Source organism: Cebus imitator, unplaced genomic scaffold (genome assembly GCF_001604975.1).
Source record: "Cebus imitator isolate Cc_AM_T3 unplaced genomic scaffold, Cebus_imitator-1.0 Scaffold190, whole genome shotgun sequence".
NCBI lineage: Eukaryota > Metazoa > Chordata > Mammalia > Primates > Cebidae > Cebus > Cebus imitator.
Genome location: NW_016107505.1, coordinates 1,609,965 through 1,624,385, shown reverse-complemented (window position 1 = coordinate 1,624,385; position 14,421 = coordinate 1,609,965). Strand labels below are relative to the sequence as shown.

The window sequence follows — 14,421 nt, the reverse complement described above, 5'->3', positions numbered from 1 at the left end:
AAAAAAAAAAAAAAAAAAAAGAATTTAGCAATATTTCTTTTCTGAAATGAATGTGTAATAATGAAAAACACTACAATGCTTTTAATTAATGAAACGCCTTTAAGAACCAAGGTGTTACCTTGGAGAAGTTAGGCAGTATGAGGGGCTATCAGGAGCACATTTGCTAACAGCTTGGCATGAGCAGGATTTTCCTGTCTGACTGGCAAGATGGGGCTGCTCAGCTCCGGCTGGTGGATTTTTTTTGGAGCATAGTTTTACAATTTCAGCCTACAGCTCTGATATGTTCCAACGTATTTTAAACATTTATTCAGTTGCAACTCTAATCCCAGGAACCTAGGGCTAACAGAAGGCAGATTTAAATGACTAGCAGCTATGAGATTTTCAAAGTCTGAAGGGAAATGAACAAGCAAAACAGTTGGACTACCCCAAAAGCTGAATTACAATTCCAGCGCTCACCAGCTCTGAAACCTTACTTGGTTACCTAATGCCTCTGTGCCTTAGTTCCCCATATATAAAATGAAAAAGTCAACAACATCAACCTTATAGATTATGTTTTAATTAAATGAGGCGATACCTATACAGCACTTTGAACGTCTAAGGCACAATAGAAGCATGCAATGACCATCACTTATAATGATGTTGACTGTCATTCATTTGAATGCTGTGTCTGCTTGTCACCCTTGACCTACATATTTTTCAGGCAGTCCTCACCCAGTCCCCATTTGTGTGTTCTAGATAGAAAAGGCCCCATACTATGAACCACTTGACCAATGTACTTCTGCATTAAGCCTGGTGAACCTGATAATGTAATCTTCAAGTTCCTTTACTGAGCCTTGAGCTCCCTTCAAAGTAACCCATCCAGCCCTGTCTCGGGAAACTCACCTAGATAATGCCCTGGACCCCAGTAAAGGCTCTAGTCCACAGGTCCCTCCCTCTCTCTTGGTCCCCACCCTTTGGCTGGGTATGTGTGTCCTAAATGTCTCAGCCCTTCCTATAAGCCCTATAAGCAAGGTATGCTAGCCACCATTCTCTGGAATCTGTGAATAATAAACAATCTTTTTGCTATTCTGATCTGAGTGTCCCTCACCATGCTGCATCTGACTACATGAAACCTAATTTAAATACCTCACTTAACAAACCACAACACCAACCAAGAGCTGAACCTTTTAAAGATTCACATTATTCTCCTAGAAACAAAAGTCTCTTTGAGGTGTGGTATCTGTTGAATAATATACAATCACATATTCTTTAACCTGCTACCAAACTTTAAGGACATATTTAACTGAATTGGGTAAAGATAGGTCAAAAGGGTTTTGTAAGTGATATCCTGATTTGAGTGAAGATCAACTGCAGAGCTACACTCTTGATGGTAAATTCATGACGCAGAAATCTCCTAAGCTGGAGACTGAAAGGCCCCCTGCAGTGTAAACCACAAGTTAATACTTGCTAGAAACATGCATAATGTCCTGGAGTAAAAGACACACTAATATGCCTGCCTGAGAAAGCTAAGTCTAAAACTAATTTTGCAATTTGAAGCATCTTAGCATAAAAGCAAAGGAACTTATTTTTTTGCCGAGAAAGATCAACTCTAGTTTCCCAGGTTGATCATGTTTATGCATTAGTGATCTGCTTTTGTACCAGTGGTTAAATGCCTTCAGTTTAATAATGTAGAGTGACCCAACATTAGCAATATACATATATCCTCCTAAGACATTTTCTGTTTTTTCAGACAGCTGTTTATGTACAGAATCAATGACTTTTGTTTTAAAAAGTCTTTTACTGTAAATAACAGCAATAACAATAGGTGAAAGCACTTATAACACCTCAGACACAATTCTATGTACTTACATATTTAATCCTCACAATGAGCCTAATAGTCAATAATATTACTATTCCCATTTACAGATGAGGAAATACTGAGCTGTAATTTGCCCAGGATCATAGTCAGTCAACTGTAGAGCTAGGTTTTGAACCCAGGAATCTGACTCTACAGTCCATGCTCTTAACCTCTACTTCAGGCGTCAGCAAAGTTTTTCTGTAAAGAGTCAGAAAGTAAATATTTTAGGCTTTGTGGGCCATATGGCCTCAGCCACAACTGTTCAATTTTGTCATAGTAGTGCAAAAGCAGTCACAGATAATACATAAACAAACAAGTATGTTGTGCTACAGTGAAATTTTTTTTATGGATACCAAAATGTGAGTTTCATTTAATATTCATGTATTGTTCTTCTTTTCATCTTTTTCAACCACTGAAAAATGTAAAACTCATTTGTAGCTTCTGGGCCAAACAAAAAGAGGTGGTGGGCTGGATTTGGCCCATATGCCATAATTTGCCAAGATCTGTCCTATATTACACACTTTTAAAAAAAAGTATACAATTCTAAGTGTCTTGCCTGTAAATTTCTAAAACCATCATGATGACATGAGGATGCTGCCAGCTAACACTATTAAGTCCTTACTATGTGCCACATACCTTGTTCTAGGCACTATACACATATTAACTTAATCCTTGCAAGAACTGCTTGAGGGAGGTCACTTAAGTTGCTTAAAGGTTACGCAGTGATTAGATGCTAGAGCTAGCACGTGAACCCAGTGCATGATCTTTGATCACTTTCCCACTCTACTTCTATTAAAAGGTTCCACTCTGATAATAGCAGTAATACTTAGTATCCATTCACCCTGCCAGTGAAACACGTTCCAGTACAAAACACATTTTCAGATAAAAATAAAACCAACTTTCTCTAACTGATGTGTGGATCAACCTGCTTAATTCAGGTGGAAACAAAACATTCTCAAATGTGCAGGTCCTGTTCTTATTCCTGTTGCTACAACATAAATATGCAGACTTCAAAACGGATTTCACATTTTTACAGTATACCACAGAGAAAACATTATACAGGTACAGAATCTACTCTTGATATAGCCGTTTGATGTGATTTAACTCATCTTAATATACGTATGAATTGGGCACGGTGGCATATGCCTATAGGCCCAGCTACTCACAAGGCTGAGGCAGGAGAATTCCTTGCGCCCAGGAGTTTGAGGCTGTAGTACACTCTAACTGTGCCTGCAAATGGCCAATATACTCTAGTCTGGGCAAAACAGTGAGTCCCCATCTCTTTTTTAAAAAGTGTGTGTGTGTGTGTGTGTGTGTGTGTGTGTATACAAGGACACACAGATACACACACACACATACACACGGAGACATTAAAAGCATACAAATCAAAAAAAATTAAAGGAATTTTATACTTACAGAAAAATCTTTCTGTTGAAATTTCATAGAAATGAATGAAAAGAAAGTACTTTATAGAAAAAAATACACTAAAAAGATTTGTTTGTTCCAATACTATTCAGGTAATGTTTAAAACATATGAATAAACATTTATTTGGTAATAACTATTTTTCTTGATGAAGTTTATATTTTTTCAAACCATGAATGCTTTTGAGGTACCATTGCTATTCTATCCAAAAACAATTTTAGAAGTATTCTGATTTCACATAAGCTTAGGAAACCTTAATCCATGATGAAAGAAAATCTTCTAGGAATGTATTCATACAAAATAATCAGGGGCTTGGTAGGTCACACCTACAATCCCAGCTCCTTGGGAGGCCAAGGTGGGAGGATTGCTTGAGGCCGGGAGTTCAAGGCTGCAATTAGCTATGACTGTGCCACTGTACTCCAGCCTGAGTGACAGAGTGAGACCCTGTCTCTAAAACAACAACAACAACAAAAACAAAATCAGGGATGAAGCACATTTTCAGATATAAAAATGATTAATCTAACACTTACCAAATATCAAAACACTGGCCACAAGAGAACTTAAAGACCATATTCAAACATTCACCCTCCAAATATTTTCTGTATCAGACACTGGGACAAAACTGCTCTAAATCTTTGCCTATGAAGTAAGGGAATGAGACAAGAGAAAACGAGATAAATTACGTAAAACACATTTGACCTTCGAACAACATGGTTCTGAGCTACAAAGGTCCACCTACATGATATATTTTTTTCAACCAAATGCAGATTGAAAATACAATTATTGTCCAGGTGCAGAGGCTCACACCTAATCCCAGCACTTTGGGAGGCCAAGGCAGGTGGTTGCCTGAGGCCAGGAGTTCAAGACCAGCCTGGGCAACATGGCAAAACCCCATTTCTAGAAAACAAAACAAAACAAAAATTAGCTGGATGTGGTGCTACATGTCTATAATTCCAGCTACTTGGGAGCCTGAGACAGGAGGATTGCTTGAGGCTGGGGAAGTCAAGGCTGCAGTGAGCCCTGATTGCACCACTGCATTCCAGCCTGGGGAACAGAGTGAGATCCTATCTCCCCCAAAAAAAAGATTATTTGTAGTATGTGTACACTGAAGGCTGACTTTTCATATCTGTAGGTTCCACATGAGTATGTGCAAATTTTGGTATATGTGGGGTTTCTGTATATAGCATGTTGAAAAGTACTACAATGGCTGGGTTCAGTGGCTCATGTATGTAATCCCAGCACTTTAGGAGGCTGAGGGAGTGGATCACTTGAGGTCAGGAGTTTGAGACCAGCCTGGCCAACATGGTGAAACCCTGTTTCTACAAAAAGAGAAAATACAAAAATTAGACAGGTGTGGTGGTAGGTACCTATAATCTCAGCTGCTAGGGAGGCTGAGGAAGGAGAATCACTTGAACTCAGGAGGTGGAGGCTGCAGTGAGTTGAGCTGACGCCACTGCACTCTAGCCTGAATGACAGAGCAAAGCTCCATCTCAGAAAAAAAAAAAAAAAAGTACTAAAAGGAAAAAGTAAAGCAGGGAAGAGGGATATAAAGAGCTAGAGTAGGAGGCTTTGAAATTCTAGACAGGGTGAGCAGGAAAATGAGGAGGCAATTTTTCAGAAAGAAAAGAGAGTGATGTAATAGATGTCAGGGGTAACAAGGAGCCAGGTCATGTAGGGCCTGGTCAGTCACAGGAAAAACTTTGGCTTTTATTCAGAGAAACCATTGGAGGCTCCTGAGCAGAGCGTAATACAAGGTGACGCATCTGAATAGACCCCTTGGGCTGCTGCACTGGGAAGGGGCTGTGGGGACTGAGAGCAGACAGGAAGTCACAGAAGCACAGTCAAGAAGCCAATAGTAAGAGATAGGAGGACTTGGACCTGCTGGTGGTGATAGATATGATGAAAATTGCCAGATTCTGCATATAATGTGCAAACAGAATTGACAGGATTTACAACCAGGCCAAATATGGAAGGAGAGAGAAAGACATGAGACAACAATGACAAGGCTTTTGGACTGAGAGGATGAAATGGCCACTAAGACTCAAACTGTAGGAGGAGCCAGTTTATGGGAGAATCTCTGGACTTCATTACCTATTACCTATTACAGGCTGGCTTGGGTTACCTATTAGACACCCAGGCAGAGGAGTTGAGCAGGATACACAGGCCCGGAGCTCAGAGGAGAGGTTTTGGCTCACAATGCGAATTTGGGAGGAGCCACCATGTGAGTAGGTTTTACAGACAAGAAAAAGGCTAATATCCCCAGGAGACAGCATGCAGACAAAACAGAAAGGGCCAAGAACAGAATGCTGAGGCGCACTCTGTGCAAGGTCAGGGAAATGAGTAAGAACTGTAGCAAAAACTGAGAAGTCAGGAAGATGAGAGGAAAGTCAGATGAGGGTGGGATCCCAGTAGCCAAGGGGAAAAGGGAGGCCTATTGAAGGAGAGGGATGAGCTATTTCAGGGATTGGCAGCCACCTGTTTTTGTAAATAAAGTTTTACTGGAACACAGCCCATCTACTCACTTACATATTGACTGTGGCTGCGTTAGCTCTGTAAGAACAGAAAGGAGTAGCTGCAGCAGAGATTTTCAAAGCCTGACATATTTTCTACTGTAGCCTCATACAGCACAAGTTTGCTAACCCGAGCTATTTCAAATACCAATGATGTCATGGCACAATCATTGAAAAAAGGAAAAATAAAAAAAAATTTAAAAATCAAATAACAACAATGGTCAAAAAAGACTAAGAATTGAGCACTGCATCTGGTAACATGAAGATCACAGTAACCCACGTAAGAGCAGTTTGGGCAGCACAACTGGAAACTGGTTCATATGTACAAATATTTTTTGAGACCCAGTGGAAGTGAAATGGTTCATCTATTAATGAGCTAGCTATGATATTTATGAGACACAGCCAACAGAAACAAACTATTTATTAGCATTTTTTAAAGATACAAAATTAAGTGGGAAAAAGAAAGCCTTTCATATTGCACCTCCTCTCCCTAAAATGTTGTCTTTCTCTATTGTGCCTTTGAAACATCTTCTCTCCCTTCAAGGCAAGGCTCAAAAATCACCTCCTTGGTAAATAGCCTACCCTTCCGCTACAGCACGCTGGAAGCCAGGAGCTCCTTGTAGTCGTCACTCATAGTACTTGGCCCAAGGATTACCACATTCTAGAATCTTGCTTGTTTCCTTGACTTTGGGTCAACAGCTGTCAGCTCCGAGAGCAGGGAATGGGGTTTAGCCATTGGTTTGTCCCGTGGCTGGCACAAAGTGGTCACGGAACAAGCCATGTGCAGCAGAAGGGTCTCCCGTGTTCCTCAAGGAATGCATTTTCTCCATCAGAGTCCCTCTGAGAAAAGCGGTACAAGGGAAAGGCTGAATCATTTCATCAATCAAGAATGAAGGCTGACTGGGATGAAGAAGAAGCAGGTTTGGAGGCCTTGGGCAGTTTAAACTTTTCCCTGTAGCCCATCACTCACGAGAATACAAAGAAACAGAAACCAGCGCCCAAACACGTCTCTTAAACTGAAAACTTTCAAGAAAATCAACAGCATTAACTCCCGAGAAGCAAGATCGAATTTCAGAGATGAGAGATGAAATGCCAGCTCACCTGGGACATGGCTTTAGGTTCAATTCCTGTCCCCGCAGTCGCCAGCTTCTGGTTTCTCTCCTGGGGAAGAGCAGTGTCCCTGGAAGGCAGAGCTGGAAGAGAAAGCAGTAGCTAGAGACCAGGTCTACACCACAGCCCTAAATCACCAGCCTAGAAACGCCCCTTCCTGCATAAGCAGGTGGGATCAGGTCATTACCCTGCCTAGGGACTGCCACAACGTGGAGATAGGGGTTATCTTCTCCTTGCGAGCACGAAAACAGGAAAAGTGTCTAGTTAGAGTGACCCTGGCAAGTCAACATTCCTTCTACCGTGGCTTGGTGCTCTGACTCATTTGGGCTTCCAAATCTTCAGATACCCCGGCTCCACCGGCTTCAAAGACCAGGGACACAGTTCTCCAGCATCTAGTTCCCGAGGGCCCAACCCCCTACCAGATCGCACCCCGAGATGAATTCGACCCTGTCCGCCAGGCCCCAAACACCTGTCACTCTCACCTCTGTGCCCAGGCCCCGTGGTGGCCGCTCCTCGCCGGCCTTTCGATGCGAGGTCATTCCTGGAGCGCGGCCTTCCCCTGGCAGGGAGGGCCAAGGCAGCCGGAGTCCCTGTAGTCGGGCCTCGGCCCGCCCGGGGCTTTGTGCGGTGGGCGCCTCTGCTCGGGAGCGGCGTCGGCTTGCGGACACCCGAGCTCGCGGCACCCCGCATGTCACCCGAGGCCACGCGACGCCCTCCCGGCTGGTCCCTCACAGACCCACACCCCTGGCCACACCCGCCCGCCACGCCCAACGCACTGCCCTGCGCGCGCTCTCCCAAGCCCCGGCATCCACGGGGCCGCGCCGCGGAGCCGCTCCGCCCCCGGCCGTGCCGCGCTCCGCCCTTCCCCACTGCCCGCCCCTCCCCGCCGCGGAGGGCTGCCCGGCCCGTCCCACTCCTAGCGTGCAGCCAGCGCCGCCGGAAGTAGGCGGGGCATCCGCGCAACGCCCGCTGGGAAGCGTAGTCCTGAGCAAGGACAGATGCGTCCACCCGCGGAGCTCAGGCTGTGAGACACCGTTTGGCCCTGGTCCTACGCGACCCCCGTCGGTCCTGCCCTCCGCCGGTCGCTCCCACTTTTCCTAGGACCGCAGACGCCGGGCCTGGGTGTGGCCGGAAGCAGAGGCAACAGACCCGCTCCCCAAAGGCTTGGGGGAGTCGTGCACGCGCAGCGGCAGTCCGGCTGGCACGGGGTTTGTGGCGAGGGGAGGGACCGCAGGGCCGGGGGAAAAAGTGTGCTTGGCTGCGACAGATGCTGAGGTCCTCGACGTCCGCTCCTTGCGGGAGCATCACCGCCGACCTAGAAGGGAGAGGCAATCTTGGGGACCTCCGGAGTCCGGAGGATGACTCTTGATGGGGGATGTGTGTGGGCTTGGAAGTGAGATGTAGAGAGCTGTGGGATTGCTTTGGGTTCTCCCTCACCTTCTCTCATTCTCTCTGGCTTCACAGGTCTCCCATCGTCCAGAATACTGTTTTCCATTTTGTAACCTATGTATTTGCACGTCCTGCGTCTGAATAGTCTAACCCCAAATTTTCGTCCGGGCTGGCTCCTTTATGCCTTACTTGTAATCACCTCAGAGAGGGCTACGTAACATCTCAGTCAAAAATACCAGCCCTGGCGACCTCTTAAAGTTGCCTTCTTGTGTGAATCATCTGAAGTTAGCTGATGGATTTATTCTGGTACATGTTTAGGACCGGTCTCTCCCCCAGGGGCCTTATCAGACCTGGAGAGCTTCGTCCTGGGAGCCGAGGGCCTCATTGGCTCACAGGCAGTGATGCTGTTACACCCATCATCACAGATGCACTGACCCCTACATGCCCAGTCACACTGGACCCCTGGTCATACTCTTGAATTGATTTCCGTCAGGTCTCCTGGCCTCAGTGATGGAATTAAAATGACTTGTATCTGATTCCAAGAGTGACTGAAGCCACAAGCTACGGAAAAGACAAGGTCAGCATTTCTCTTCAAAGCACTTCAGTCTCATAGAAAAGGCTTAGTTTCAGAGTCAAGTGGACATAGCCATGTAATAGCTGTGGCAGACAGTGCTAGTAGTCTCTCCAGTGTCTATTTTCCACTCCTTCCACAGCAAAATACTGATGCTCTTCAGGTGGCCATCTGCCCAGCTTATAATGCTCACCTCCCCAGTCTGCTTGTAAGGAGTCGTGTGTCTGTAACTAGTGACATTTAAATACAGATTTTTTTGAGGTTTGGTGGGTGGGTGGAGAGAGACACAGCTGGCACGTAACTCTGGCTTGTTGTCATCTCACACAACCTTCTTCTTGCTTGGGTATAACACAGAATGTCAACAGGTAGAACAGCCACCTTGACATCATGAGGATAAAGGTTAAGTTAAAGATGACTAAAGAAAGTTATGCTAAAAAGAGAAACAAACAAAGAAATGATATTAGAAATGAAGAAGTGAACATAATTACAGAAATTTTTAGATTTTTACAAATACAATGATCACCTTATCTCAACATATTTAAAACATATGCAGGGGCTTACTCTAGTGAAAATTGTAAGTACCAAAACTGACTCAAGAAGAAATGGAAAATCATTAAATAAGTTCTGAGGCTTTTCCATGAATACCAAAGCAATAGATAATCCCTATCAGTTTTGTTACTTAAAATTTGCAGTGGCTCACGCCTGTCATCCCAGCACTTTGTGAGTCTGAGGCAGGTGGATGACAGAGGCCATGAGTCTGAGATTAGCTGGCCAACATGGCAAAACCCTGTTTCTACTAAAAATGCAAAAGTTAGACGGGCGTGGTGGCAGGTGCCTGCAATCCCAGCTACTCAGAGGCTGAGGCACAAGAACTGCTTGAACCCAGAAGGCAGAGCATACAGTGAGCCAAGATGGCACCAATGCACTAAAGCCTGGGTGACAGCATGCGACCCTGTCTCAAACAAATAAATAAACTTAAAATAAATGTCAACAACTTTTGTGTAAGTACTGATAAAACGATTCAAATATTTATTATGAAATTGAATATCTAAACAATTGTGAAAAAGAACACTTAGAGTACTGGCATTACCCAATTTCAAGACATGTGACACATTTCATAAAATAATTTTGATAAATTTGACTTCATCAAAATTGAAAACTTATACTGTGCAAAAAGACACTGTTAAGAGAAAGACAATTCAGAGACTGAATATTTGCAAATCACATATCTGAAACTGGAATTGTATTCAGAATATATGAAGAACTCTTAAAACTCAACAAAAAGTACACAAACTTTAAAAAATCGGCAAAATTTTAGACTTTACCACGGCAGATATACATATGGCTTATAATCTGCCTTTCAGAAAATACAAATTAAAACCACAAAGAAACACAAACCTATGAGATTGGGGAAAAATCCCAACAAACCTGCCAATTTTAACTGTTGGTGAGGATGCCAAACAAAGAGAATTCTCATCTGTTGTTGATTGGAATGAAAAATACTACAGGCATCTTGAGAAACGGTTTTTTAGGTTCTTATAAAATTGATGTAGACTTACCATATTATCCACCAGTCCTGCTTCTAAATATTTACCAAAGACCAGTGAAAATGGATATCCACTAAAAACTTGTTCTTGAATGCTTTCAATGACTTTATTCATAATCACCCAAACCTGGAAGCAACCCGAATGTCTAATATTTGGTAAATGGATAAATCAACTGTGGGTTCTTAATAGAATGGAATTCAACAATAAAACAGAACAACCCACTGATATATACAACATGGCTAAATCTCACATTTTATGCTAAGTGAAAAAACTACACTCAAAAGGCTATATCCTGTATGATTATATACATATATGACATTTTATAATGCCATATAAGACAGAAAATAGATCAGTGGTAGCCTAGGGATTGGGGTAGGAGGAGAGTGACTAAGAGGGGCATTTTTGGTGTTGTGTACCTGGATTATGGTGGCTACATGACTATGAGTTTGTGAAAGTGAGAATTTTATACCTAAAATGAGTACATTTTATAGTGCAAACCATAAAAAAACTCATCAAGTTTATACTTAACATCTGTATGTAAATATTTCCTCCTTAAAAATAAATGTGGGCCGGGCATGGTGGCTGATGCCTGTAATCCCAACACTGAGAGGCCAAGGTAGGAGGATTGCTTGAGGCCAGGGTTTTGAGACCAGCCTGAGCAATGTAATGAGATCCCATCTCTACAATTAAAAAACAAAAATTAGCCCGGCATAGTGGCTAATTGGGAGGCTGAGGCAGGAGGATTGCTTGAGCCCAAGAGTTAAAGGCTTCAGTGAGCCATGACTGTGCCAGTGCACTCCAGCCTGGGTGACAGAGCGATACCCTATCTCTTTAAAAGAAAAATGTGTATTCCTCTAATTCATAGCAAGTGTTAAAACAACAACAACAACAACAACAAAATATGTAAGCACTCGCTGAGATAATATGAACTGAGGTTAAAATCACTTTAATTAAAATACCTTCTCTGAACAAAAGGGAGGTGGGTAGGGAAGAGGTTTAATTATGAAACAATAAAAAGAAAAACACAAGTAGAGAACATAGCCAGCTCTTATTTTTTCTGGAACTGGTATATATAACTAGGATTATAGTTGTATATATAATCTCTTCTACTTTATAATCCATGTTTCTCCTAAGTTTTGCCAACACCTCAGTGAGTTAAGGTTCTTTGTCTGAGTTGAGGAATAATCTGGCCCAAATCATCAATGGCCTATGTGATATTGCAGGTGTCTTCCATTACCAATGGGCGTATTTCTAGGAAGTGACACAACCACATCCCTCCCAATCTCCATTATTGAGCATCAACTCTTTATCATTGCCTGTCTGGATCAACTACCCTGGCTTTTTAATTCCAACTACTCATGCAGTGACATGTGAGATGTTAAACAGACAGATGTCATTTGATCTACAATGCACTGAATCCATTGTTAGGTTCTGGAATAGAAGACTTCCTCCTCCTGGCCCTAAAGCCTTTGGACAAGACAAACCAGAATTTTGGAAGGTGAAACCAAAAATGTTGAACATAAGACTTTATAACTAGACATGGCAGTTAGTACAAGGAAGCGCCCAACCATAGTTTTCCTGGCAATTCTTGTAGGGAAACCTTTCCCCACCTCTTTATAAAACCAACAATCACAGTGTTTTGTTTTTTTAACCTGCTTTCTTATTGTCAGGAGAAGATCAAAATGGCCAGATGGCAATAAGCTTCTGATTCATTGTGGTCATTACTATATTCCCTAACAGAAGATTCCTCCATTTGGTGCTAAAACCTCCATACCACTGAAACCCATAAAGGCAAGAAAAAGTTTAAAGTGTTAAACTGGTGAGTGCATTAGGTCAGAAACACTAATGTTGAAATACCAATCTTTATAATGTACTTGGGGTGTTTTGGGGTGAAATTGTTGATGTACTAAAATAAAGGGAATTGCTCAGAAAGTGATATAACTGCTCAAGAACTGTTATGGCAAAAAGACGTTTGGTTTCCTCTATTACTTATTTCCTTGGATACAGGCGTTCTGATAATTGGACAAACAGCATCATGTACTGATTATTTATATTCCTTGTTCATGTTCAGATTATATACCACCCTGCCACATGACATGTATCCTTTCTAACTTCAACACATACTGTTGAAAGGAAATGGAATATATATATATATATATATATATATGCACACACACACATACATATATACATATATATACATATATACACACATATACACACACACACACACACACACACACACACATATATATATATGAGAATGACCCTCAGAAGAATCAACTCCTTGCCTTGCTTTGCTCTAAAATGTGTCATTTGATTTGGGGTACAATGTGTATAATGATAGTGCAAAAAGCATTCATTCAGTCCTTGAACAGAATGGAAGAGATGCAAAGAATATTAAAAGGAAATAATCCAGAATAAGTGGGATTATAATAATCCAGAATAAGAATAACCCAGAATGCCATACTTCCCCACCTTCTTACCCATCCCTGTTTTCAAACAAAAAGGTCCAATGGAATCCAACTGCCTCAAAACATGATACATTTTACTGAAAAAAGAAAAAAAGAACATTTAGAAGGATTGCTTGAACCTCAGTCAGCCAAGTCAGCTTCAGTGAGTAACAGCCCACACTGTTGCCTCTATCCTTAACACCAAGGCTTTTTTCTTCTTTTGTCATGAACTCTTTAAGCAAGAATTGCACTAAGAAAGAAAGAAGAGGGTATGCCACATTCAGAATGGGTCCGTGGGTCCCTCTGACTGAGGTGGCTGTGCTCAGAGGTCCTATTTTAGCTGGTATGGGCATGCTACAGCATCTATAAAAACAAGGAGTCTTCCTCCAGATAAACTTCCAGGTGTGCTTGGGTGCAGAAGGAAGAGAACGCCTTTCAGTTTAGGTTGTGATACACAAGACTCTACCATTGAGTCCTTAGGGCTACAAAGCTCCAGTTTAGTTTGAAGGACTTAGAGCAGATTGGGATATTTTATGGAATCTGTGGAAAGCCCAACAGAGAAGTAGACAGTCACCTGGGTACCCTTCAGGAATAACCTTCCTGTAACATCACTGTTGCTTTTCTTCCTAAAATTCCCAAAAGGACTGCAACCAGGATAAGTGCATTCTGAGGGAAGGGAAATAACTAATATTGCTGAAGGAACTCTTGGGGATATAGACTTCTGTCACAGTCATTCTGGAGAATTATGGGGGGATTCTTGACCAAGTCCAGCTCATAGAGTAGGATCTGCAGGATCACAAGTTTCATCCAAGGGTCATGCTTTTTCCTTTGCAAAAAGGGTCTTGATTTGAGAGTAGCTTATATTGGAGATTCAGTACCAGAGCACAGAATCTGAGCTAGCTGCTACAGTCCACGTAGCTAGAAAGCTGTATGGACCTAGCATGTCCCATTATTAGGTGGAAAAGATCCATCTGGGTAGAGGCAACTACACACTCCGAGGATGCCAGTGCCCACCACCACACACAGCTGTCACTCCCTTCGCCATTAACCTCCTGAAGGTCCCCATAACCTGGCGGTTTTCTTCTGGTCCAGTGATGTATGGATTGTAACAAGATTCTATTTAGCTTATGTTGTACTTAAGAAGTGTCCTATTTACTTCTTAGTCTCGGGGAGTACAAGGAGTCATAAGTTCTTCTTCATATGCCTCCAATCACTGGGCACACAGGAACTTCACTAGGGTGGCAGTGCCCGGTGTGGTCTTGTGATTTGTTTCAGCCTAGCATGAGTATGTGTTACCAAGGCAAGTAGAAATAACTACAAAGGGTACCCAAAGATGGTTCAGCTTCACAATTAGATTATCAGGGTATTAAATGCATTTCAGTTTACCATGGGTTCATCAGGATATAACCCCAGCATTAATTCCAGAAGCATCTGTAGTTTGTGTTTGTTGTCTGCTAGGCTTTAGTCAGGAAACACCTACGCAACATGGTTTAATAGAGGGACTTTAACACTGCAAAGTACTAACTAAGGTGTTGGGAAGGGTGACAGAGAGCAGGAAGGCATCCCAGGTTATTAACAGGG

General features: G+C 42.6%; 1 protein-coding gene and 1 long non-coding RNA gene across 2 annotated transcripts in view; both read right to left on the bottom strand.

Moving 5' to 3' along the window:
* ZFP28 (ZFP28 zinc finger protein) overlaps window positions 1-7,651 on the bottom strand; it is a 22,301-nt gene extending 14,650 nt beyond the window's left edge. The window contains exons 1-2 of the mRNA XM_017546651.2: window positions 7,363-7,651; window positions 6,872-6,963 (exon numbers count right to left, since the gene is read on the bottom strand). Of these exons, the coding sequence (XP_017402140.1) occupies window positions 6,872-6,963; window positions 7,363-7,570 (300 nt within the window). The 5' untranslated portion in view covers window positions 7,571-7,651. The remainder of the gene's footprint in view (window positions 1-6,871; window positions 6,964-7,362) is intronic.
* A 903-nt stretch (window positions 7,652-8,554) lies between these two features.
* Window positions 8,555-13,748, bottom strand: LOC119473866. The gene is made up of 2 exons (XR_005203117.1): window positions 12,874-13,748; window positions 8,555-9,270 (listed from the first exon to the last, which is right to left on the bottom strand). It is a non-coding gene; the product is annotated as an uncharacterized LOC119473866 (long non-coding RNA).
* Between the last annotated feature and the right edge of the window lie 673 nt (window positions 13,749-14,421).